A 26,004-nucleotide genomic window follows, 5' to 3' on the forward strand; every position below is an offset into this window, starting at 1 on the left:
TTTATTACTCTTATTAATTCAAAGATATATGCACTTATATGATCCTCCGTTTCAATAACTGATTCTTATGGTTAAAGATACGATTATATTCTTTCCAACTTCTTTTTGCCTCCCTCTCGTTTTGATATTGGATAATTCGCGCACGACACGGTATTCATTTTCGTAGCATTGATCTTGCAAACAAAACTACGCCAAGATACAGCGGTTAACTCATTTAAATAACTACATTATCAAGATAGTTGGTATTATAGAAGCTCGAAATGGTGGATAGATATAGATATATAAATCCTTCGAGAGTTAGGACATTGGTGGTCCCAATTAATGGTTGTACACAAGCAGACTTTGCCAGATATCTCGAATTGGTACGATCAAATGCTAATGAAGTTAGGTTGTTAGACGTAACACCTATAGCTCAATTACAATACTTCAACCCACAGACGTTTCCACACGGGAAAGTGATGTTTGACTATGTGTCGCATGCGCCCGAAGCAGATTCGATCTTTTTGCATGATTTTGAGCCGTTTCGAAAGACGTTTATTATACTTGGGGTTGGGAAGTACGACGAGGGAGTAACGTCGAAGGAGAAGCAGACAGAAGTGCTTGGAAGTTTGAAGAAATGGCATCCCAGCTCGATAGTGCATAATGTTATTTATTTCGATACACCGGGGGACGTAATTGACGATTTAAACCCATCAAGCGATCATTCGACAAAGGAGGTGTTTTACCATGAAGGATCATTACAGCACAATATTACGGCATTAGAAACACTCATGTGTGAGGTTACTAGGAATTTTTTAACGGCATTGGATAGCTACGCATCATCATATTTAAACATAACATTGAGGTCTCCCGTCTCTATAAGCGACAGTCACAATTTAACCAAGACCATAAGTAAAGCGCAGAAAAGGATTAGTTCTAGTTCAGGATCTTTTAAGGTTTCATTTTCATCAACGTCCAGCACGAATGGAGCGACATCGGCTTCAGACTTGAAATCAAAATCCCAACAACGGCACAATGGTAGACGGTCCAAACTCTTGGGTAGTTTCTATTTATTAGCAGGTAAATACTCAGATGCATTAGAGTATTTTACTGATTCCATAGCGAATTTGAAGAAGTGTGACGACTATTTATGGCTTGGTAGTGCCCTAGAAGGTATTGGAAACTCCGTTGTCATGTTACACTTCTTAGGTATATCATACAACTTATCAAGTTCTACCATAATTTCAGTCTTGCAAATCTCCAAGAGTAAATTTAATGCAATAGCATCCGCAGTATCTGCTACGAGCGTGGAGAGTTCTTCTCCAAAAAGGATATCAACTGATTCTTTATCCCATAATAGCACAACAAACGGACATTTATCCGTGCCACATCAAACCAATTCGCCAAGAAACTCAAGCAGTAGTACGATAAATTTTAATTTTGCAACTTCCAATATCCCTGGCTCAGGTCCAGATTTAAACTCTTTACCCATTCCTCAACTAATAAAATTGATTTCTTCAAAGGCTTTACAATATTACCAACTTAGTACCAGTGACTACGAGAATACGGTTCCTGACTTAGTTTATGTGGAGTCATTGTTAAGGCTAATTAAATTTATGATTTGCATATATCTTGGTGGAAATGAGTTGAATTCTACGGTAATGGAAAGCATTGTAAAATCCATACCCATCAGTAACAAACTAAGCATTTATTCAAGTAAAGATGATAAATCGTGGTTTCTGAAACGAGATATACTTAAAGAGATTGATAAAGTGTTTTCTTTACAATTGGTTGATATGGGATTAATTGACCAATGCAGAATTTACTGTTGTTTAGCAACCATGTACAGCGATTTGGAACTATTCAGAAAAAGAGCATTTATCCTTCGAATTTTATTAGTTAGTTTGCTACCTAAATTGGAATTAGCAGCAAAGGAGAAAGAAAATAAGATTGATTTTGACACTCAGAGAAATATTTCAATTATCTCCTTTGAGGGTACATCTTCTAATGGAAGCCAGGTGTCCAGTATTAGACAAATATATGAATCTTTGTTTGAGATCTATAAAATAAATGAGGAAACAGAAAGTTCATTGGATTCTGCTTCACATCATGCCCAAAGTAACTGGGCTTCCTTACAATTATCTCTTTTGAAATTATGCTTGAAAATCTCAGAAACAATTAAAGACTACCCTTTTTTGATGAAGTTATGCACATTACTATTAACCCGTTATTCACATTGTTTACCTGTTGACGATCAGTGCAAATTGAAAGAAAAAATTGAGTGGCTATCCTATATGTCTCATAAAAATAATTCAAATATAGTAGCACCGTACTGGGATCCATTTTTGGTTAGGAAAGTAAAATTTATAAGTAACAGAAACAAGGATGAATTGATACCTTTTGCTGAATACCAGAAGACGTCTAATAATGTTGGATTGGTTGATGGACTGCCAAGTCGTAATATTTCCGGTCCTTCTGGTGCAAATCAGCCTTTTGTTTTTAATCCATTTAACAAAGCTAACAATACAGCAATCAATAAGGACAAGTTGTTAATCAAAGATGAAATTTATCAATTGAAAGTAAGCTTGCAAAACCCTTTTTCGTTTGAAATTGAGCTCAATGATTTGTCTATTGTAACGGATGGTACAATAGCAGTTCAAACTTTAAAAAGCTTGGTGAAATCAACTAGTAATAATAATGCCTATCAGGCTCCATCGCATAATTTGAATTCGTATAACCGAAGTAGGCCTAACAGCATTAATAATAAGATGCGATCTGCTCCCCATATCACAGCTAACCAGAAACGTTCCCAGTCTGCGCTTTTCAATAATAACCAAGGCCAACAGGAGATATCCCCTTCTTTGAATGTCTTTAACGGTACAAACAGTACGATAACGATTGGTCCAAAGTCAGTTGAACATTTATTGGTAGCATTCAAACCATTAGAATCAGGAGAACTAAACATAAAAGGATTTGAGGTTTCTCTTTCTAATTGTCAACCTCAATTTTTCCATATAATCGATAAAGAAATTTACAAGGGATTGCTGAAAGTGAAGAAGTTTTCTAATATTAATGAAAATGATCATGAAACTGGGGATAATATTATTGAAAATCTAATCGAGAACAAGGTTGAGTCTCGAGCTATCACAAAGATTTTGACTCTTACAGTAGTTCCTCCGCAACCAAATTTATCCCTCACAAGTATTCTGTTAACTAATGGTTGGCTAATGTTGCTTGAAGGTGAAAAGTACAAATTTTCAATTAGCTTATCAAATCAATCAAATGAGCTAATTAATTACCTTTCATTTTCATTTTGGGATTCAACGATCGAACCTTTGAATAAGAAGCTAAATTCTATTGGGGTTAATAATAACCAAAATATGTCAGCGTCTGATATTCATGAAATTGAATGGCTTCTCTTAAAATTCAAGCCGTTCAAAATATTGAACAAGGATGAAATCAGTAGCTTTTATAAGACCATTGAGCCTCGTGGAGATATTAAGATCGATTATGAAATGACTGGAAAGCGAGGCATGAATGAACTGAAAATAATTTTGGAGTACGCTAACAAGCAATCCAATGATGCATTAAAGAGCTTTGTAAAACACGTTCATGTGCCTCTATGTTTATCAGTTGTTCCGTCGTTTGACATGGTAGGCTTCGATCTTTTGCCACTTTTGTCTTCTTCCCTACAAGGTCTTGAAGATAGAGAGCTGATGGTTCAAGAGGGTGACATAGTTCAAAGAAATCTTGAAGCAGTACTAAAATTTATAACCGATGTATCAGAAAAGCGATCAGAAAAGGTTTCCGATTATTGTTTGCTTGTCATTGATTTAAGAAATTCTTGGAACGAGAAGCTTCAAAGTAATCTAACTTATCAAGTTAACTCGAAGGATAAGTTTAGTGTGAAAGAAGATATATCTTCGGGAAAAACTACGAGATTCCTTCTTCCTATCAAACGAATTTCAAGCAAAGAAGCAGACTTAACCAGGCTAATTCCATCGTTACGTAACAAACAATACATCAAGAATTATCTGATTAGTGAAGAAGAGGACATGGATATGAGAGAATTGTTTTGGTTAAGAGAAAGTATTCTAGAGAAACTTACAGGAACATGGGAAACTATTCCAAACAAAAGCACAAGGCGAAGATACGGCACGATTGAATTAAGAAGTCTTAAATTAACGCCAAAAATGGCCAATGTACTTATTTATTCTAAGATACAAATGCATCATCAACTCTTTAATGAAAATGAGCCAGACATTTCGATCAAAAGAAATGGTTCCCAGTTTCGTTTGCAGACTGAAGAATTTTACACGCTACGAACAACAATTTGCAATGACACGGATACGAGTATAACTGGTATGCTCAGACATTTGCCATATCCATTAGCATGGCCAGTCCCTCCGTCCAGTATTGTCAACAGCTTAACAACAAATTTTGCGAAGAATCAGATGACCATTGACAGACGAATCTTGATCAACGGGATACTCCAAACTAGCATAGGTGACGATTCCATGAGGCCCGGTGAGTCTAGACAACTTGATTTAAGCTTTGTCGTATTAGAAAAGGGCGAATATGAATGGGGCTCAGTTCTTGACATATTTAATAAAGAAGGGTTGAAGATTGTCGGACGCGAACCCATTTACATCTCTGCATCTTAGTCATATATATAAATTCATGAATATATTATTTATTGAATCATAAGAAGTAGTATGTACAAGAAAAGGTAACTAGGGTATTATATTTTCATTATCTTGGTCCTAATTTAAATGGCAATGGCTGAGCATTTTCTGATTCTAATTTTTCAATATATCTTTGTCTAATTAAGTCATTATATCTTTTCTCCTGAAAGTACTTGAACCAACTAGCTACACATTTATTTTGGAAATTATCTCTCAAGTCTCCGCAATTCTTCTTGACAGTATCCTCTTCTTTAGGATCTAATGAATTATCAATCTTATTTTTTTCTAAGCAATCAAAAAACCCATCACGAGCTTCCCAACATTCCTTTCTCTTGGATTTGTTTGGGGGCTTTATGGGCGTTTCTTCCTTATTGAACAATCCCATATTACAATTAATTACAATTAGGTATAGTTAAAGCTGTAAGGCATTTTGACTTCATCGAATTATGTCCCCATTCTCATTCCGGTCATATTTACGTGTAAAACCGGAATTGATTTTTATTGTACCTATTGCAAAAAAAATCGTATAAAAAGTTCGTCACTCCCACCATCTCTACTCCACTAAGGTATTAGATAGTAAACGAACATGACCAACCAGAAGCCGGCAGAGCCTTCAAATATTGAAGAGGATGCTAATTATCAAATTGATATTCAAGAAGACAAGGAACATCCTATCTTCAAGATTAAATACAGATCCAACTCCGTCATTAGCATCGGAGCACTTTCAGATGGATCGAGTTACGAGAACTTACCAACAGTCAAAGTGTTAGGTACAGGTGGTACTATTGCATCTAAAGGTACATCATCACACCAAACCGCGGGCTACGAAGTGGACTTGACTATTGAGGATCTTATTAAGAGTATACCAGACTTATCAACCACCTGTAATTTACAATATGAACAGGTCTTAAACCTTGACTCGAAAGATATTGGAACACATGAATTATTAATGTTATACCAAAAAATTCAAGAAGATTTACCTAAATATGATGGTATAGTTATTACGCACGGTACTGATACCATGGAAGAAACATCATTTTTCTTGCAATCAACATTACGTACAAGCAAGCCGATCGTGATGTGCGGATCTATGCGTCCATCTACTGCCATTTCTTCAGATGGTCCTATGAACTTATACCAAGCAATCGTTATTGCGGCTCATAAAGATTCGAGAGGTAGGGGAGTCTTGGTTGCACTTAATGATAGAATCGGAGCAGGTTTCTATATCACCAAATCTAACGCTAATTCATTAGATACCTTCAAATCAATAGGTCAAGGCTATGTGGGAAGCTTCGTGAATAATGAAGTCCATTATTTTTTCCCTGCCGCAAGGCCTCTAGGCATAACCTATTTTAAGTTATCAAATCCTTCTGCGTTGGCTGATTTACCAGAGGTTCCAATTATTTTCGCTCATCAAGGTTTGAATAACAAAATCATCGAGGTGACAATTAAAGAATTAGGTGCAAAAGGTTTGGTATTTGCTACTATGGGTGCTGGGTCAATGTCCAAAGGTACTAATGAGTTTGCTTGTAAATTTTCAAAAGAACATAATAATATACCAATCATCTATTCTAAGAGATCTATGGATGGAATGGTTCCAGTGGGATCATTACCAAAAATTTCCAACGACAAAGGAGAAACAATTGAATACAAAAATGCCATTGCCAGTGGATACTTAAACCCTCAAAAGTCAAGGATTTTATTACAATTATGTCTCAGCGATGGAATGGAAATTAACGAAATTAAGAGAGTGTTTAAGGGAGTTTACGGGGGTTAGATGACGTAGAATCGGTACAGCCAATTGTACGTCACAAATCTCTCGCGTGCAAGTTTAAAGTAGAGCAGTTCATACATTAAGATAATAATCATTATTACGAATTAATATAAAATCACAATAAATAAACAAAATAAAGGAATGACCCAAATTAAAATTGACTCGAGTATACATTATCAAAATGCCACGACTAAGAGTTTTTGTAAGCTTCGTCAACCTTATCTTGACAAGAAGCCAAAATTTTCTTTCTTTGTAACTTTTGAGCCGAAGTGACGAAACCATTTTGTGGGGTCCATTCATCATCCAATAAAACTACCGTTTGAATTAATTCAATACCCTTTAAACCTTGACTCTTACCAGTTTGAACCAAATGCTTAGTGACAGCGTTGATAACCTTCTTTTCGTCACACAAATGAGCCAATTCCTTAGAATCTAAGTCCAGTTGTGAATAGATTTTCTCATCCGCCAAGAATGATTTAAGATTAGCTTCGTTTGGAAGAACAATTGCAATTGGTTTAACCTTTGATTGGTCTGCATATGCACACAAGTTTAAAACAACTGGATTTGATCTGTAAACTGACTCTAACTTTTCTAATGCAATATACTCACCGTTTAAAGTCTTCACCAAGTTCTTCTTACGGTCAATGATTCTTAACGCACCATTTGGCGCCCATTCACCAATATCACCTGTTTTAAACCAGCCATCAGGAGTGAATGAATCAACGGTTTCTTTTTCATTCTTGTAGTATTCCTTAGTAACACATGGACCAGTAACTAAAATTTCACCCTGGTTATTCTTTGCAAAGTAACCGGCATCAGGGACGTCAATCAATTTCGCAGTGATTGCCCCGGTCAATGTACCTACACTGCCATATTCAAAACGTTTATGTTCAACAATGGTCGTATTGGCACAAGTTTCAGTTAACCCGTAACCAAGCAACATTGGAGCGATCAAGTTAGAAACAAAAACTTGAGCATCCTTTGAAATCGGTGAGCCCCCATTAAGTACATATCTTAATTCACCACCAGTAGCAGCCTTAACCTTCTTAAAGATGACGTCAAATATACCAGCTCCTGGGATATGGTAAGCCTTAAATGCTGCCTTGGCATGGTATGCACTCCAGAAGATCTTTTGGACAAAAATACTTTCTTTTCTAATTTTGGCTAACACACCCTTTCTAACCGATTCCCATACAGCAGCAACACCAACCATAATATGTGGTTTGAATTCTACTAAATCTGATTGACAATTCCTACACGACGTGTCAGTCAAAGTCTTAACATTAGCATACCCTAAGCATCCACCCCACCAAAATGCTGCCAATTCGAAGGTCAATTCGAAAATATGTGCCAATGGCAAGAATGCTATAATACGATCATTGTTGCTGACAAGCGATCTATCGGCATTTGTCGATACACCAGCAATACCAGCAAGAATATTACCTTGGGAAAGAACAACCCCCTTTGGTGGCCCAGTAGACCCAGAGGTGTACATAATACAGGACAAGTCCTCAGGAGCAGGGCTTTTGAGTTCGATGTCCTTGTTAGCCTTACCCAATTTAACACATTCGTTAAACGAAATAAACTCGATGTCAGGTCTGTTCTTCAAAATCTTTTCCTTCGCGTCAATGGCATCACTGTAGTATTTACCACCCATTCTCTTATCATTAGGGTCGATATCATCAAAGTGGATGATGAATTTAACGTCCTTGGCTTCTTTCAATGGTCTAATCAACAGCGGCAACAAAGTGTTATCAGTGAAAATGGCCCTCAGTTCAGTTTGTAATAATGAGTGTACCAATCCACTTTCACCCAATGTGTCGTAGGCTGTAACGGTAGGGATACCCTGGAATTGCGCTGCCAAAAACGTCTGCATCCATTTTTGCGATGTTTGGGCATAAATGTGCAACTTGTCAACTTGTTCTGGCTTCAATCCCAACTTCACGAGACCCCTACTATAATCCTTTACCAATTCTAACAAGTCCGGGTAGTGAATGTAACTGTACTTGGCGTACTCGTAGTATACCCAATCCTTGTTCACCTGGGTGTCCTTGCCATCAACCTTCTTGGTCACCTTCTTGGTCTCAACGTGCGTGTCAATGAACTCTCTCCATCCCATGGCATTTCTCTTACCTTGTCTCTTAACACATTCCTCAAAAAAATCTACCAATGTAGTTGCCTTCGAATCGGTTGGTCTTTCCAACGCTTGTGCCTTTTGGGATGATTTTCTTCTTGGGGCCGTTTCTCCGGCCTTAGCTTCGCCGACTGGAACTGTAAGCGCTACCATACTATCTAATGTATATCTTATGTTTATTCTCGAAGTAATAAAGCCGATAAAACTAATTCAATTAGAGAGCAAAAGGATTATTATATGAACAAAATCCCCAATTCCTTCTCGCTATTCGTGTCATAACAATTTTAATTTATATGCGAAAAGAGGGGTTTGACCGCTATGAGTAAAATCTTTTATGTGTGAAACAGACATTAACATGAAACTATAGGTATAGCATATTGTGTCACACGCAAATTATTGCTACCACAAACACCTTCAAGTTAGTGTCCATTAGTCCTTGAACCTCAACTTCCTTGTACCTACCCTCGGTAAAAAGTCGGGGTCTGTTTTGCAGACTAAACAGGTGTAAGCCGTTCTCTACCGAACAATACGGAAGTTCCAGGGTGCAAGGCCGCCGGATGTGACAGTGATAGCAGAGCCAACCACCACAACATGAGGTGGAAGTGTTGGGAACAGGTTTGGACCCAACAAAAGCGCGTGGGTGTATTTCAAGGTGTATGGATGTTTGAGAGTACAAGTGAGTGGATGGTTTTTTTGTCCTCCACCCGCCAACCACTCAAACCCCACTGGGCAGGTTGGGGGACATACCAGTGGTCGGCAAGTGTTGGTGAGAGGTTGCAGGTTGCAGCTTACAGGGTTGTACTGACAAACCGGTTGTATATTTGTGGCTAGTTCGTATATAAAATATTAACGGTTGCCCGAGAGCGTGCAATATTCAATGTATATTCGATGTAGGCAATTCTGGTAATAGCTGTGAAAAAATGCGATATAGTAGACCTGGAAATGAAGTTTTACACAACGCCTACTGGCCGATGATATGAAGATTCTCTAAGTAGTGATATCCCGAGAGAGCACAATGATAGGCGGATAGTGAGGAAGTGATAAGAGTATGATAGCAGAAATCATTCGGAGATGCCCTAAAAGGTTGTGTTTGGGCAAGATAACGAAACGTCTCCAGGATTGGTCAATTGTTTGGCCATAAACTGGTAAAAAAGATGTTGCAGCAGGACATTGATTAGACAATCAAGTTATCAATGGACTTGTCAGATCTACAGACGGCATGAATAGTTCCATATATTGCGCCACACAATGTGCGATGGAAACATTTCGCGACAAGATAAGATTGCAGCCTCGCAGATAACAGAATTATAATAATCCAATGCCTTGATGGATTCATTGTGGAGTCTCTGTGGAGTATTAGAATTGATTGATAAGAAATAGATTACTCACCCAAGTGGGGTTAGTTTTGGATTATGACCAACCACAAGGTTGTAATGACCTGCGATTCATTCATAAGATAGCAAATAGAACAATCGTAATATAAATGACATGTGGGGTGATACTTTCTACTACTCCAGATAAGATTTCTGATGCCAACACCATGGCCACAATGATTTGTCAAAGATAACTAAAGTGTCACTGATAACAATACAATACCCCATAAAAGAGAAACAGAAGCCAAATCAGGCAATAAGTAAGCATTAGATAACAAAAATATACTAAGTGATAGAATAGAGTATTTGATAAAGGACAAGATGTTAGGTGATGATAAGAAATAGTATAACCAATGATGGTAACTAATAAAAAAGCAGATGACGATAGCACATATACCTGATACTGATAATAAAATCTGATAGTGACAATAGAATGCTTTATAATGATAAGGATACTTGATAAGATATCAAATTCAAGTTACATGCCTATACCGAGAGTCGTAATCCTGATATACTGCGTAGAGTACAATATTTCGCCTTCCCAAGGGCATACAAATCATTCAAACTATTAATATTTTTTCAAATTATACACTTACACTCTATAATAACCTTTCTTCGAATCTCAATTCGTTGTTAATTGGTAACCCTACTAACAAACGCAATAAGTTCTCAACAGCTAATCTTTGCTTGTTTAAACCATTAATAGCTTTGAAACCTGGCTTGGCCAATGGTGCTTTTAACCAGTAACTTAATAAGGTCAACACAGCGTAGAAGTCTTCGTAGTTTGACTCGTCAGCCTTCTTGTAGCTAACTCTGGATAAGAATTCAGTCATAACTACCAAGTCAATGATCAAAGGAGTGGCTAATAACGAGTCTTCACAAACATTGTGGATAGAAATCTTGTTGTGTCCTCCCAACATTAATTCTGAGTAGTATTCATCCATGGCAACCTTGGAATCACCAACAGCTGGAAGGTACTTGATGACAATACAATGGTCAATCTTGTCACCCTTTTCCTTATTATACAAGATTTGGTTAGATTCAATAATATCATCAACAACTGATGCCTTGGAAATTTCCTTTGATCTGAATTGCTTTGGAGACGACAAGTTGTATCCATCATTGTTACCTAAATGATTGTATGATGCAATCGAGATTGGTCTAATACCGGCATCAACCAAGTATTGTGCCAATACTGACTTAACCTTGGTTTGACCACTCTTGAAATCATCACCACCAATGAAACTGTTATATTTTTCAGCTAATTCAATAGCCCCTGGAACAAAGGTGTTTTGAGGAGAACCATTGATGTATGGAACGTTGTCCAAAATACAAGCAACAGCAAAAATAGTGGATGGAGAAACTTCAGCTTCATTATCTTTGATGGCTTTAAGCAAATTGTCTGCAGTATCATTGACACCTGGTACCACATCTGCAAATCTTTCAGTGTTAGCGGTCCAAAGAACAATAACCTTGTCTAATCCATTCTTTTCCTTGAAATCTTTGATATCGTTTCTGACTTTTTCGACATCCTTCCATTTGTTGTTAGTGTCAACCTTACCGTTAGAATCAACATTAGAGACGTTATCGGCTCTATCTTCTTGGTTCAAAGCAATGAAATCTGGATAGTAGATAGATGGCAAAGGTGTGGTTTTTTCCATGTATGGTGATAATTGTTTTTGTAATGTAACATCTAACACCTGAGCTCTATTCATGGCATCACTCAAGTTAAGCTTACTGATATCCCAACCGCCGACAACAAAGTCATTTGGACTAACCATTGGTAAGACGGAATTAAATGGAGCATATATGTCGTTACCTTCCTTGCCTACACCTAATTTAAGAGTGGACGATTGGGTAACAGAACCATAGTAATTTGGCTTAATAACACCTTCCTTGGTTTCAAAGGAAATGTTGTGTTTGTTAGCCAAAACAGAACCGACCAAGGTAGTACCGTTGTTACCACCTAAACCAACCAACATTAACCCGGTCTTTGGTGTTTTCAAGTCAACTTTAAATTCATAGTCAACTGCAGTTGGTGTGACATTAAATGCACCTGCTTCAGTAGTTTCGACTGTTGAATTTTCGTATGTGAACTTGGTATACAATGTATCGTCCTTCTTAGTAGCCTTATTAGAATTGAATTTAATATTATTCGACATTTTGATTCGGTTTAATTGATTTTGAAATTGTTTTCTATAATAAAAGGCTCCAAAAACATACTGCAACGAGGGAGAATGGACCTCTATTTATAGTTTGTCCAATTTGCTTTTACAACATCTGGATTTATGTTACACCCCCTGTGAAACTTTAGAATCGTATATTACGTAACTTTTCGCCGAAATTTGGTATGGGTTTAACTCTTTTGTTAGTAAAATCATAATAAAATTACATTGTTACGATAGTTAATTCCACATGCGGAAAGTCGCAGAATTATTTCCACCGAGATTTCGGCGAAATAAACTTTACCTCCTACTTTAACACCCACGTGAATTATTAACTTCAGGCTTCAATAATGGATGTAAATTCACTCATTTAGAGTCCTTGTAACATATTAGGCTTGACCAACACACCTCCAACTCAATGTAATGTTAATTAAAATGTTAATTTGTTATTATTACGTATAGACATTTGCTACGTGGAGGGTAATACTTATGTATTAGCCGGTACGTGTAACTTAGTACTTGAATTGCTTCGTAATCATTTCTTGCGTATAACGTAAAATATGCAGTTCGGCGAAGTTCCTTCACAACGGATAGGGGATGCGTGTTTGGAGACATATAATTGGTAGTTATATCCTAGATCGTATACGCAGTATAATGAAACGGGTACTTTCCTAACCGATATCCTACGGGTTACACATATATCCTGGCATAAACACGCCCACTTCAAGTACATTGTATAAAAATATATCACTTGGTGTATAAATTGATTAAATACCTTTCCGAGTCAATGCGTATTATAACCTATACAAAGTTAGATTTTATACATTCATGAGTTCGAAATAATGAACATAGTGGTATGAAGTTCTCACTTAATTGTACATGATATTGAGGAAATGTTGCTAGTATGTTTACAGAACAAACGGTCAAATGGTAAAATCATATATAATCAACTATTTTAATTGGTTTCGGTAACTTTTTTTCACACCATTAGTATATTGGTATCCAATTTGATGCTAGACATAGTAGAAGAAGCTAATTCTAGGCTTTTATGGCAATTTATATCACTAATAAGAAGTTTGGTCGACCATACGAGCACTTCTTTTTGAAGACTAATTAAATCGTTATATCCCCATTCAGTATCTGCTCTTTACGCAAGGAATAACTTTCTTTGATAATGGAGCACACATATATTTATACATGAAGATCCTCGTAAGTCTCAAAAGAAGAAGAGCCATCTTAGTGAACACATAATCAGATCTTCCAAAACCTTTTCAAGACCTGTCAACTCTATTTTTGACAATCATATTTACATTTATCAATGATATGCTTGAAGAATATATGCATCTATACATTTCTGTAAATTCAGATAACTTAGATGTATTTACTATTGTGAATTTAATCAATTCATAACTAATGTATAGCCTAATTGTTGCAATTAGAAATATAGCAATTACAGCTAATTCAGCAAAATATTATAACAATTACTTTCGGCTTGAATAGATTTAACAATAGCCTAAAGCAAGGTCATTTACTATCAGTAATTGTCAGTTATTGATACTTTTCTAGGTTATGTTCCAATTCGCTCAATCATTTTCCAAATTCGTCGCCAAATTTCTGTTATGTTAATTATTTTGCTTCAGAACGTTTATTCAATGCAAAGGTCTATTGTATTTATTGAAAAATCGAATCTCCTTTCTTACTTTTAAGATTGCGTAGCTGGTTGGTTACCAAAAAAAACTTCTTTTTCATAATGGAATCTTTTTCCTTAGGCCTCAACAATCTCATTAATATGCATGCATGATAAAGCTACTAAAACATGAATATTATGCTATGATTATGAGTACTATAGAGCCTTAATTTGCACGGTACAGCCCATCACGTCATGTAGTAGACCGAAGATCTCATCGTGTTTGTTTATATGCAGGAATTGTACGAAGGTGGCTGGAACCCCATACTATTTAGGAATAAATTTCTATAACCATATACTAAAGCGTAGAAATGTCAAATCGTATTGAGCTATTAACCAGCCTTATGATCAAACTTGAAATTAACTTTACCCTTTTAGCCTTATTGCTTTACAAAAAATAATAAACGTGCATATGAATTGTCCGAGCTACAAAAAGATTGATGAAACAATTTTTTTATGAAACAAACTATATAAGTATCCACGTCTCTGTGATTGTAATAGAATTTGAAACATAAAACACGTTCGTTAAACAAAGTCCAATAAGTACTTATAGCCGAAAGAATTCGTCAAAACATTTTGTCTAACTCTTAGTCGTTCCTTAAAAAGTTTGAGTCCAACTCTAGTCATTCCTTAACATTCCAACTATTTTGTCATTCCTTTACAAATCTCCATTACTTTTAATCTCTTAACTCCAAATATGTTTTTGAAAAGAATTCTTTTATTGCTAGCCTTTTACTTATTGAAGAATGTTGCTGCTTTTGATGCTTCCTCCAATTCCAACGTTGCGGTTTATTGGGGTCAAAATTCCGGTGGTGGCCAAAAAAGCTTAAGCACTTACTGTGCATCTGATGCTGTGGATATTGTCTTGTTATCTTTCCTTTACTCGTTCCCTGGCGATTTAGCCATCGACTTTTCCAATGCTTGTTCAGATAGCTTCTCAGATGGTTTAAGTCATTGCACCCAAATTGGTAAAGATATTAAAACATGTCAAGATAATGGAAAAATTGTCTTGCTCTCATTAGGTGGTGCTATCGGTAACTATGGTTTTGATTCTGATTCTGAAGGTCAAGATTTTGCTAAAACTTTGTGGAACAAATTCGGAGGTGGTTCTGATGATGAAAGACCATTTGATGATGCAATTGTTGATGGATTCGATTTTGATTTAGAAAACAAACAGCAGACCGGAGTTTCGGCTCTCGGTAAGGAATTAAGAAGTTATTTTGCTAAGGATTCATCAAAATCCTACTACTTGTCTGCTGCTCCTCAATGTCCCTATCCGGATGAATCAGTTGGTGATTTATTGAGTGAGGTTGATGTTGATTTTGCTTTTATTCAATTTTACAACAATTATTGTAAATTGGGTTCAAGTTTTAATTGGGATACGTGGCAAGATTATGCAACTAATACATCACCAAACAAGGATATTAGATTATTCCTTGGGTTACCAGGAGATTCTAATTCAGCTGGATCTGGATATAGCTCTGCGTCTGATGTCGAATCGTATCTTTCTGATATTAAATCGAATAAGAACTTTGGCGGTATTTCATTGTGGGATGCTGCTTCATCTTGGAGAAATACCAATAATGGTAAGAATTTTGCTCAGCAAATGAAGAGTCTCTTAGGCTCCTCCAAGTCTGACGGTACAACTACTTCTTCATCAGAGACGGCATCTACTGGATCTACTTCTAAATCTGCTTCAACAGAGGCTACCTCCATTAAAGCTACTTCGACCACTTCTACTGGTGTTGGTTCTACTGCTGATATCAAAGCAGCACCTACCAGTACGAATGATGGTAACGTTTTAACCACATACACGAGACCTTCTACATTCAAGACTATTACAACCACAGGTACCGTTAGCTACATAGTTACTTTGAGTCAATCTCCTACCTTCGAAGATGGATTATACGCAGGTAATGATTATCACAATTCAGCTCCTCCAGATGGTCAGTACGATAATTCTAAATTTAACAATGGTCAATGGAACGGAAATTGAATTCTATATACGTGTTTATCTGGTTGTTTTAGTTTACTTTTTAGTATTGTTTATTGTTTTAATATATTTATAATATGGTTTAAGACTTTTTTGTGCGAAACATTTTGCAGCTAATTGAGATTATTGCAATTTTAACGTAATTCATAAATCACTTGGTATCAAAATACTCAAACCTTGGTTGACTATAAAACAGCGTTAACCGAAAGTACCAGTTGAGCTTAACGTATTCCTGAAACTTGTAATAGAATGCATCCCATAATATTAGTCTATAATAAATTACATATTTATGCTTTTTAATTTTTCAAATTCTAACTCCAAATTTAGGCCAGTGAGTAATGCCCTAGCTACGGCGTTCATGTATAATGCTTCCAATTCACCTCCATTCCAATTGGATACGGAATAAATATCACCTTTTTCAAACTTCAAGATAGATAACTTGCAATGGATCATCGGTATGGGCAATGAATCAACTATTTTCAATGCCAGATAAGTCAATGGACGTGGAGATACAAGAAACATGAACGTACGACTCCTTGCTTGTTTAGTATTTACATGATGGTGGTACAGACCCGAGATCTCTCTAATAGTGGCCGGCTTGATTTTTGTATCATAATTTTTACACTGCACCAATACATTTATATCGTTTTCCAACGAGAGGTTGGCCTGCTTGTGTCGTTCAGACTGGGGTATCGCGTGATAGTCGTTATATTCTCTTGAGTCTTTCAATAGCGGGCGAATGGATCCAAATTGTAGCTTTGTTGTATTGATATTGACTGGCTTGGGTTCCAATGCGTGCCAATAGTGGCCCAAGTTCCACTTTCCCAAGATGTCAATACCTTGGTCAAACGATCCACCTATGCGTGTCAACGAGCAACAATTCAAGAGGCTGCTCATTAACTGCTTGGCAAGTAGCTCATATAGAGTTCCCCGAAATAGAGTCGAGTTGATGTTAATATTGTTCTGTCGACTATAGTTTAGATATGCCTGGCATGACTGAATATTTGCAATATTGGATATTGTTCGTACACCTAAACGAGTGGACGCAATATTAGATAGTGACAGTAGACCATGTTTGATATTGAGTTCAACTAACATAGATATCCAATTAGTGCCATTAAAACCTTTTTGGTGGTGTTGATCACTGTTAACAACACAAAATTAATTTTCAGTGAGAATAGAAAATTACCCGAACTTGACTATCACTAACCGTCTAAAACCACCAGTGACTAGCCTGTTTCCTTTAACCACTGCCTTATACCATGCTTACCCGGTACATTCTACAATTGCTCGTTCTCATATCGATAGCATATGCACATCTTCTGTCAGTCCAGATATATGCCAAACCGTTATCGTCCAAGCCCATCACCCTAGGCTCCCTCCACTACGACAAAAATACTACCCACGCTTCGTTCACTCAAAACGACCTCGCCATCGATGATGGCCACTACTGCATCGGTACCACCGACTTGCCCAACCTCGAATGTTTCACGTACACAAAACTATCCAAATCTACATTTGGGACGAAATTGTTGCTCGTGCACCTCAATGCCGACAAAAACATAGCACACCTTTCAATGTCTACAGCATCGTTGTCAAAGAATACATCAGAGTCCCCCATCCAGGTGGCCGTCTCGAAAGTCAACTACGACCCCAAGCCCATCAAGAACACAAAAGCCGAGAAGGCCCACACCAATCCTGAGGCCACCAAAGAGGAGGCTCCCAAGTCGTGGATCCAAAAAAACTGGATGTATGTGGTTCCACCTCTCTTGATCATGTTCGTTTTGCTAGGCGACGACAAGAAATAAGCCTTTTTTCTGAATACTATCTATATACTATATTTATGTCCCATATTTACGTTCTATATTTATGTCCCATATTTACATCTGATAATTATTAATAATTATGTCCCGTTTATGTCCCGCAAAGACTTCGGATATAACATCTATCCCGGCATGCTCCACGCATTCTGATCTGGCCTGTAGCGTTGCACCACTATTATTGTTCCTCTGGGCATTAACGATGAAAAATCCGGGTAATCTTGCGGACCATCGTTTCAGCGAATCAGAGTTCAATTATTATCATTAGTAGGTGTTAATAATTGACAAATATTTACAGGTTGAATATTGCAAAAAAAAGCGACACAAAGCCAAATTTTTATAGTGTTTCTTTAGAAGTAGTTTAGAATTTCACCCTATAGACAAGTTGTTTTAGGAACAAGATTCTAGTAAATTAATATAGTAATTAATATAGTAGCAGTCGTTAAGGTTTATTGGTATAATCATGTTGGCTGGTAGAACATCTATATTAAGAGCATCAAGACGTTATTTATGTGCTTCCTCCAGAAGAATGGCGGATGTTGAGGTCACCGTCGATGGGAGAACAGTGTCGATTGAGGCCGGATCATCGATTATTCAGGCCGCAGATAAGGCCGGAGTGACTATTCCTCGTTATTGTTTCCATGACAAATTGGCTATTGCTGGTAATTGTCGTATGTGCCTTGTGGATGTTGAGAGAATGCCCAAGTTGATTGCATCGTGTGCTATGCCGGTGCAAAACGGAATGGTGGTCCACACGGATTCGGAAAGGATCATGAAGGCCAGGGAAGGGGTAACTGAGATGTTATTGGAAAACCACCCGTTGGACTGTCCTATTTGTGACCAGGGGGGAGAATGTGACTTGCAAGAACAGTCGCAGAGATACGGTTCGGACCGTGGTAGATTCACCGAGTTAATGGGTAAGAGAGCTGTCGAAAACAAGGCAATTGGACCTCTTGTTAAGACCTCGATGAACCGTTGTATCCATTGTACCAGATGTGTAAGATTCATGAACGATATTGCTGGGGCCCCAGAATTGGGTTCCACTGGTCGTGGTAACGACTTGCAAATTGGTACCTATATCGAAAGAAACATCAACTCCGAGATGTCCGGTAACATTATTGACTTGTGTCCTGTGGGTGCCTTAACCTCGAAACCATATGCTTTCAAAGCCAGACCATGGGAATTGAAGAGAACCGAAACCATCGATGTTATGGATGCAGTTGGTTCGAACGTCAGAGTGGACGCTAGAGGTATTGAAGTCATGAGAGTGTTACCAAGATTAAACGACGAAGTTAACGAAGAATGGATCAGTGACAAGTCGAGATTTGCCTGCGATGGGTTGAAGACCCAAAGATTAACCATTCCTTTAATTAGAAACGGTGATAGATTTGAAAACGCTACATGGGATGAGGCTTTGTCTACTATTGCGGCTGCTTACTCTAAGATTAACCCATCTGGTAACGAAGTTAAGGCTATTGCTGGTGCTTTGGCTGATGTCGAATCGATGACTTTATTGAAGGATTTAGTCAACAAATTAGGTTCCGAAAATGTTACCACTGATGTCGCTCAAGGTACTAATGCTCACGGTCTTGACATCAGATCTAACTACATGTTCAACTCTACTATTGACGGTATTGAAGACGCTGACCAGATCTTGTTGGTCGGTACTAACCCAAGACACGAAGCTGCAGTATTAAACTCAAGAATTAGAAAAGTCTGGTTAAGATCTAATTTGGAAATTGCTCATGTTGGTCAAGAATTCGAATCAATTTTCGATTTAGAGCATATTGGCCCTGATGTCAATGCTTTACAAAAGGCATTAAACGGTGAATATGGTAAGAAGTTGGCTTCTGCCAAAAACCCATTAATCATTATTGGTTCCGGTGCTGCTGAATCTGAAGAAGCCCAAAGCATTTATAATATTGTTGGTGAATTCGCTAATAAGAACAAGAACTTTAATACTCCAGAATGGAATGGTGTTAACTTATTACATCGTGAAGCTTCCCGTGTTGGTGCGTTGGATATTGGTTTCAATACTTTGAGTGAAGAGGTTGCTCAAACCAAGCCAAAGTTCATCTATTTATTAGGTGCTGATGAAATTAAAAATAAGGATATTCCAAAGGATGCATTTGTGGTGTACCAAGGTCACCATGGTGATTTAGGTGCATCATTTGCTGACGTTATCTTACCAGGTTGTGCCTACACTGAAAAGTCTGCTACTTACGTTAACACTGAAGGTAGAACCCAACTGACCCGTGCTGCCACCAACGCACCTGGATCAGCTCGTGAAGATTGGAAGATTTTAAGAGCATTATCTGAATACTTGAGTGCACCATTACCTTACGACGACTTGTACCAAGTTCGTTCCAGATTGGGTGAAATCGCTCCTCATTTAGTCAGACACGAGGTTATTGAACCAGTCTCTACCGATGTTGTTAGCATTGGTTTCAACGAATTAATTAATAAAAACAAGGGCATTGCGCCAATCGGTATCCCATTGAAGAATCCAATTGACAACTTCTACTTCACTGATGTCATATCCAGATCTTCTCCAACTATGGCTAAATGTATTTCTTCATTCGGTGCTAAGGGTGGCAAGACTATCGACACTAAACCTGATGTTGATTTTTAAGAATAATGAACGTTTAGTTTATTTATAAATTTTTATCCACTTTTGCATGTCAAGATCTACCAACATCTTTTATACTATTTCAATTTCAAAACCATCCGTACTACACAATTAACCCTTACAATAAAGAAACAAAATCTATAAGAAAGTTGATGTTCTTTTTTATCGCAATGACTTTAATTATTATTTGTTTATTAATTGCTATATTCTTACTATTTTAGGCATCTCTTTTGTTACATATATTAGCTCTATTAAATTAGATATTAGAAAATATTACATTGTAAACGTAATAATATGTAGTCAGATCTATGAGTTTCTTGTGTATTCACAAAATTATTATACATGAAGAACGTATTATCAATCAGAATTTGAAGTTCTTACTTTCAGATATCATATCATCCGGTTGGGTAGATTTTTCTTTATTGTTATGATTCTTTCCTTTATCTTGCTTAGAACTATTCAGTATATCGTAACCAAATTCTGTTCCTAACAATTCTGTACCTGTATTGTTTTTATTCTCCTTGATAACCGTATACAATTGCTTCGGTTCGGTGGATTCAGGTTCAACATTTTCCTTTCTTCTAGTCTTAATACCACCAAATTCTGTTATCTCAACCTTTTCGGGCCCAGAATCATCATCTTCAATATTATCTTCCTCGTCAGTGTATCGTATTTGTTCATTTTCCTCCGCCTCTTCGTCGCTTTCATCCCCTTCAGTCGATGATTCAGCCGCATCTTCAAGATTTCCCCAGTGAGAATTTCTTTCACCATCATCTTTATACATGTCGAGTTCATTTTCAAAATTCACAGGTTTGTATCCATCATTTGAATATTCCATGTCTAAACCAGGGATTAATAGATTTGCATATGCAGATGGCTTTCCAATATTGATCATTATATCAAGCCAAGGAGGAGGAACAGAAAAAGCATTATCTTGCATTCCCAATGCATGTCTTAAAGTTTTCGACACAACCCCGGGCTTGATTTTTGCAATCTCATCCGCATATTCATCTGTTGTTTCTCTACCTTCGAAATATATGTCACCATATCCAAATAATCTTGGCTTCGACTGAAATTTGAAAAATGCATCGTGCAACTTTTGATAATCAATATCTAATTTCCCCATTTTCGGTTGAACCTTTTCTCTTTGTTGTTGCTTTAAAGTCAGATCATCATTATTTCTCATGTCTTGGATTCCCGTGTCTCGTATAAACTTTGGAAGTTGAAAAGGTTGCTTTTCCACTCCCCTTCTTGACGATAAGTACTCCCTTTTGGAAGACCAGTGCCCAGGGACTTGAACAACGTTAGGTTGTGATTTGATATTCACAAGCATATACGGATCATGAGCATCTACATCATACCATTCCACCACCTGTGGCCGCGTGATAGATGATTTCAACGTCGCCAAAGGTATCTTATTTCTCCTCCTCAATTGTCGTTTAGAAAGAGGCTCTTCCTCCTCATCACTGTCAGATTCGTTAGACTCATCCTTTATTTCGTTCTCATCACTTTCATTTAGGAGTTGTCCCCGTTCAGTCGTTGAGATTGGTTCAACATTATTGTTCTCTCCTTGAAACTTATTAAAAACATCTTGAAATTGGGTGAATAATGGATCGCTTTCTATCTCGATATGTTTTGGTGGAGCATTTTCTTCAGATTCAGAGTGCTTTTCATCGGACGGTACTTTGTCTAGTTTTTGAGTAGTATCTTCTGCAGTATTCTCTACTTTTCTTAATTTGGCTTTCTCCCGTCTAACCTGGTTCTTAGACCTTTTTTGTTTGGCCATTTTCTAATTGCTTACCGTCTCAAGAGATATTTATCTACGGTGTTCTTTATCTATCATTATTCATTCAAGTGATGAGTGTCAGTAGTTACACAAAACGCTACACACATTAAACAAGCCAAAGACTATACAAAACATCTATAGAGTCATCTAACTTGCTTGCGATACCTTCATCTCTAACGCCGTCAACCTAGAAGCAACTTTATCCATTCGATCATTTATTTCAGTATCAGCTTTATCGATTTGTTGTAAAATTTCATTTAGTTTCTCTTCTAGGTCAAGAGCTACATCGAAAACAGATACCACGTTTCCATTGTTAATACTGACATCAGGGTCTTCTAACTCATCCTTATGTATCACTGTAGTGACCGGCTTTTGGGCGTCCTGGGAAGTAGCATTATTGAATTCATCATTATTTACCTGGGGAGTTGAAAGACCTGGAATAGAACCAGATTCCAAAGAAGTGGTGGAATTATTGGATGGAATCGATATGTGATTCATGTCTTATGATAGTAATATGGGAGCTATATCGATATAATTGTTAGGAACTATTCCGTAATGAATATATGAAGCAATAGTGAATCAAAATGATCGCGATAAAGTGAACAAATTAATTATTATGAATTTTGCGACTCACTTAAAGACACTTTGGCTTTTTAACTATCTATATATACCCCTCGAGCATTGGAAATGTTCAGTATATTGAATAAGCTAGGAATAATATGGCTTGCATTGGCCAATATTTCTAATTGTGACAATTCGAAGCTGGGTCACAAGTCAATACCAAAGTATAATGTTAAATACTATCATGCCAATATACCTAAGGACTTCGCAAATAGATTTGTTGAATTGAATGACAAAATCGTAGAGAATGGATCATTTGAAATCTTAGGTATCGATGGACAGCCATCCAAAAACCAATACCTCTGCTTTACACCAAACCCAAATACTGCAGTTAATGTAAGTATCGAAAGTGCTCAAAGGAATACCAGGTCGAAAGAAATAGAAAATGAACCAAAATCAGAGGCAGAAATAATACAAAGAGGTGTGGAGATGATCGAGAAATCGTTTTCTAGAAAGGATTGCGTATTTGCCTATGGGTCGAATGGAGGTTACTGGACGTTAGGGTATTGCTATGGAGATAAAGTTGTGCAATTTCATGAGAACCTTCAGCATTTTGTAGCAACAGGTAAGCACAAACCTGAATATCCGGATTATATATATGTGCTCGGGAGATTTAAAGGGTCATCCAAGAAACCAACGAATTTAGACAATCAATCACCTTGGGCGAGCAACAATTTAGATTTATCGGAATTCACGATTCACGAGAGTTCGATTATATCTGATGCTACAGCAAAAAATGAACAGAGCAGGTTCCTTCAACATACGCTATACGATGGGGAAATTTGCGATTTGACTCGGAAACCCAGATCAATTGATATCATTTATAAATGTGATCCCAACCACAGAGGGAGAATAGAAATTCTAGATCAGCAAGAAATTAAAACCTGTGTTTACCAAATGGTTATTGGTGTCCCAAAACTATGCTCATTGGACGAGTTCAGACCTAACAAAGTGGAAGATCAAATTATTGATATAGATTGCAAATTAATAGATCAAACAAATAAAGTTAAGGCCGATAAGTTAAGCTACCAAGACTTTTTTTATTATACCGACGATATTCCAAGCGATAATAAGATATTTCCAATACCTCATTCATACAAAGTATCATTAAACAATTACAATTTGAGCCCATGCGGACACGGCTTTTACCTAGGTCAAAGTAAATTGCCAATTAATTCGCCTAGTGTGTATTTCAATTTCCGTCATATTCTTGTTTTCAATGACCAATATCATTCAAGCAGTGACCTTCTAGAGAAACTAGGCAAGATGCTCAAAGTCTGCGTTGGAAATAAAATTTTATCTCCACATATAGAGAATAAGAGACAATCGTTACTTTCCTGGAATGACACATTCATTCTTTGGTTCGAGCTATACGATTTCTACGGTTCGTTTATTTCATTAGTAAAGGTTTCCAGAGACGGTTCGAAAGAGGAATTAGAATTGAAGTTGCGATTGATAAACCCCGAAACAATGCTTGATCAAGATGGTGACTTAGTCAAGGTTCCTGAATTCGATGCCCCAAATAATGCTTGGAATTTCCAGAAGTTCTCAAAAGGAAAAGGTTCAGCTCTTGATAGTACGAATAATGACAAGAATAACAAAGCTACCGCTGAAAATGATAAACAATATCAAAGCACCAGCACAGATATCGTTACAGTTACAGTTACAGAGAGTCTAGAAACTACCTCTAGCGAGGATGGCACCGAGGAAGTGTCAAATGAAATGGTGATTTTAAAAAAATTGGCAGACAAGCTCGGAATGACAGATATTAATGAATTGCATCAAGCCATAGAAGACCTTGATATTGAGCTTGAAGTACAGCATGATGAATTATGAATGTATCTATATATACTTGATATACTATACTCCAAATTACGCTTAAATAGAAATAATATATGTAAAGTACGCGTAAATTCAATACTGAGGTGAAAAATTAAAAAAAGTGAAATAGTGGTGTTATCAAACCTTACACCAACTATCTGCTTCCTTAAACACTGAAATAGGCATATAATTGTTAAATCTTTGAAATATTGTAAGTATTCATTGAATTTTCAAATGGCATATTTGAGCAATATATCCCAAGCGGTCTTGATAAAACCTACGAGGTTTATTCAAACCAGAAATATATCTTTTCTCAAGAAATTGTTGCTGTTGGATGGTGGTAAAACGGATGTATCAGAGACTCCGGTTTATAATTGGGATGAATCACCATATGAGGATATTCGTACCCGTGCAGCATTCATAAGAACGAGAGCATTATGTCCTGTAACAAAGAAATCAGTGAATTTTGTTTGCCCGTACTCGGGAATCCCAACGCATTATTCAGAGGAAGCATGGAAAGCTGATGAAGAATATCATTCGAAAAAGAAATACGAGTTATTGAGAAAAGTCAATCTTTATGAACACGATTTAAGATCAGGACGTAAGTTTGATGAGTTTGTATTCCCTGGTGAGCAAGAGCGAGAGTTTACTATGAATATGTCATCGTGGGATTCTTTTTTCTATACCAGAGACTTCAACCCAATGAATACCGAATTCAATTTAGCTGCAGCTTCTAAGGTATTGACGTACCCTATTACGATCGGCTCTGTATTGCACAAACTTGCGCCATATAGTATGCAACCAAAAGGGACTATAACATTAGAAGGATTGAGATCTCTTTCGGCATTACATTACACTTTATACCCACCATATTCCAAGACTACAGAAACAGCCGTTAGCTTTAAGGAAAGACCAATGAGGATATTCATTCTTGGGGCCAAGATGGAAGCTATGCTTCCAGGCTATGTTTGGAAACAATTTGGTTACTTATTCCCTGAAACGAAGTTTGAAATACATTTTATTGGTCCTGAGTGCTACTTTGATCCACAAACAAAGAGCTTTACATCTACCGAAGAACCTCACGGACGTGCTTTAGTTAACAGATATGACGAACAAATAACCTTGCATTATCACACATTATATTTCCATGAATTATATGATTTCGGTGATTTATTCCCATTTGATCCATACTTGGATGTGTTTTTCTTATTCCACCCTGGTTTTAGAACAGCGAATGAAATCCATTGGGATAAGTCTTTGAAGGGTTTATTGGAATCAAAATGTGCCGTGTATGTCACTGGTTATCATGCTGAAGATGCGGCAAGAGAAAGTGAATGGTTAAGCTCTCATAAATTAGCTGATGAGATGGACATTTTAATGAATCTGACGGAAAACGTCTTTGGATCTACTAAACTTGATTTAGTTGACTCGAATCCAACTGAGACTTTCCAAGCAAATAAAGAAATGTTCGCATTTAGAGGTAAGAGATATCATGCTATTAAGAAGTAAGCAATAGCTTGAATCGTTGGGTTCTATA

The 26,004-nt window shown here is 37.0% G+C and overlaps 13 protein-coding genes across 13 annotated transcripts; 7 read left to right on the forward strand and 6 right to left on the reverse strand. All coding sequences in view use genetic code 12, as the record gives it.

Annotated features, from left to right (window-relative positions):
* Nucleotides 1–260: 260 nt before the first annotated feature.
* On the forward strand, nucleotides 261–4,643 carry DEHA2G05874g (DEHA2G05874p; the record flags this gene model as incomplete). The annotated part of the gene is made up of 1 exon (XM_461802.1): nucleotides 261–4,643. The coding sequence occupies one exon, from the start codon at nucleotides 261–263 to the stop codon at nucleotides 4,641–4,643; it is 4,383 nt and encodes a 1,460-aa protein (XP_461802.2).
* An 88-nt stretch (nucleotides 4,644–4,731) lies between these two features.
* DEHA2G05896g (DEHA2G05896p) lies at nucleotides 4,732–5,049 on the reverse strand (the record flags this gene model as incomplete). Its single annotated transcript, XM_461803.1, has 1 exon — nucleotides 4,732–5,049. The coding sequence occupies one exon, from the start codon at nucleotides 5,047–5,049 to the stop codon at nucleotides 4,732–4,734; it is 318 nt and encodes a 105-aa protein (XP_461803.1).
* Nucleotides 5,050–5,250: 201 nt separating this feature from the next.
* DEHA2G05918g (DEHA2G05918p) lies at nucleotides 5,251–6,441 on the forward strand (the record flags this gene model as incomplete). Its single annotated transcript, XM_461804.1, has 1 exon — nucleotides 5,251–6,441. The coding sequence occupies one exon, from the start codon at nucleotides 5,251–5,253 to the stop codon at nucleotides 6,439–6,441; it is 1,191 nt and encodes a 396-aa protein (XP_461804.1).
* Nucleotides 6,442–6,628: 187 nt separating this feature from the next.
* Nucleotides 6,629–8,725, reverse strand: DEHA2G05940g (DEHA2G05940p; the record flags this gene model as incomplete). The annotated part of the gene is made up of 1 exon (XM_461805.1): nucleotides 6,629–8,725. One exon carries the CDS (start codon nucleotides 8,723–8,725, stop codon nucleotides 6,629–6,631), a length of 2,097 nt encoding a protein of 698 aa, XP_461805.2.
* A 1,819-nt stretch (nucleotides 8,726–10,544) lies between these two features.
* On the reverse strand, nucleotides 10,545–12,107 carry DEHA2G05962g (DEHA2G05962p; the record flags this gene model as incomplete). The annotated part of the gene is made up of 1 exon (XM_461806.1): nucleotides 10,545–12,107. One exon carries the CDS (start codon nucleotides 12,105–12,107, stop codon nucleotides 10,545–10,547), a length of 1,563 nt encoding a protein of 520 aa, XP_461806.1.
* A 2,387-nt stretch (nucleotides 12,108–14,494) lies between these two features.
* On the forward strand, nucleotides 14,495–15,793 carry DEHA2G05984g (DEHA2G05984p; the record flags this gene model as incomplete). The annotated part of the gene is made up of 1 exon (XM_461807.1): nucleotides 14,495–15,793. The coding sequence occupies one exon, from the start codon at nucleotides 14,495–14,497 to the stop codon at nucleotides 15,791–15,793; it is 1,299 nt and encodes a 432-aa protein (XP_461807.1).
* Nucleotides 15,794–16,069: 276 nt separating this feature from the next.
* Nucleotides 16,070–16,888, reverse strand: DEHA2G06006g (DEHA2G06006p; the record flags this gene model as incomplete). Its single annotated transcript, XM_461808.1, has 1 exon — nucleotides 16,070–16,888. One exon carries the CDS (start codon nucleotides 16,886–16,888, stop codon nucleotides 16,070–16,072), a length of 819 nt encoding a protein of 272 aa, XP_461808.2.
* A 164-nt stretch (nucleotides 16,889–17,052) lies between these two features.
* On the forward strand, nucleotides 17,053–17,598 carry DEHA2G06028g (DEHA2G06028p; the record flags this gene model as incomplete). The annotated part of the gene is made up of 1 exon (XM_461809.1): nucleotides 17,053–17,598. One exon carries the CDS (start codon nucleotides 17,053–17,055, stop codon nucleotides 17,596–17,598), a length of 546 nt encoding a protein of 181 aa, XP_461809.2.
* Nucleotides 17,599–18,073: 475 nt separating this feature from the next.
* Nucleotides 18,074–20,242, forward strand: DEHA2G06050g (DEHA2G06050p; the record flags this gene model as incomplete). Its single annotated transcript, XM_002770538.1, has 1 exon — nucleotides 18,074–20,242. The coding sequence occupies one exon, from the start codon at nucleotides 18,074–18,076 to the stop codon at nucleotides 20,240–20,242; it is 2,169 nt and encodes a 722-aa protein (XP_002770584.1).
* Nucleotides 20,243–20,600: 358 nt separating this feature from the next.
* Nucleotides 20,601–22,025, reverse strand: DEHA2G06072g (DEHA2G06072p; the record flags this gene model as incomplete). The annotated part of the gene is made up of 1 exon (XM_461811.1): nucleotides 20,601–22,025. One exon carries the CDS (start codon nucleotides 22,023–22,025, stop codon nucleotides 20,601–20,603), a length of 1,425 nt encoding a protein of 474 aa, XP_461811.2.
* Nucleotides 22,026–22,172: 147 nt separating this feature from the next.
* DEHA2G06094g (DEHA2G06094p) lies at nucleotides 22,173–22,523 on the reverse strand (the record flags this gene model as incomplete). The annotated part of the gene is made up of 1 exon (XM_461812.1): nucleotides 22,173–22,523. One exon carries the CDS (start codon nucleotides 22,521–22,523, stop codon nucleotides 22,173–22,175), a length of 351 nt encoding a protein of 116 aa, XP_461812.1.
* A 189-nt stretch (nucleotides 22,524–22,712) lies between these two features.
* DEHA2G06116g (DEHA2G06116p) lies at nucleotides 22,713–24,482 on the forward strand (the record flags this gene model as incomplete). Its single annotated transcript, XM_461813.1, has 1 exon — nucleotides 22,713–24,482. The coding sequence occupies one exon, from the start codon at nucleotides 22,713–22,715 to the stop codon at nucleotides 24,480–24,482; it is 1,770 nt and encodes a 589-aa protein (XP_461813.2).
* A 219-nt stretch (nucleotides 24,483–24,701) lies between these two features.
* On the forward strand, nucleotides 24,702–25,976 carry DEHA2G06138g (DEHA2G06138p; the record flags this gene model as incomplete). Its single annotated transcript, XM_461814.1, has 1 exon — nucleotides 24,702–25,976. One exon carries the CDS (start codon nucleotides 24,702–24,704, stop codon nucleotides 25,974–25,976), a length of 1,275 nt encoding a protein of 424 aa, XP_461814.2.
* Between the last annotated feature and the right edge of the window lie 28 nt (nucleotides 25,977–26,004).

This window comes from Debaryomyces hansenii, assembly GCF_000006445.2.
Source record: "Debaryomyces hansenii CBS767 chromosome G complete sequence".
Taxonomy (NCBI): Eukaryota; Fungi; Ascomycota; class Pichiomycetes; order Serinales; family Debaryomycetaceae; genus Debaryomyces; species Debaryomyces hansenii.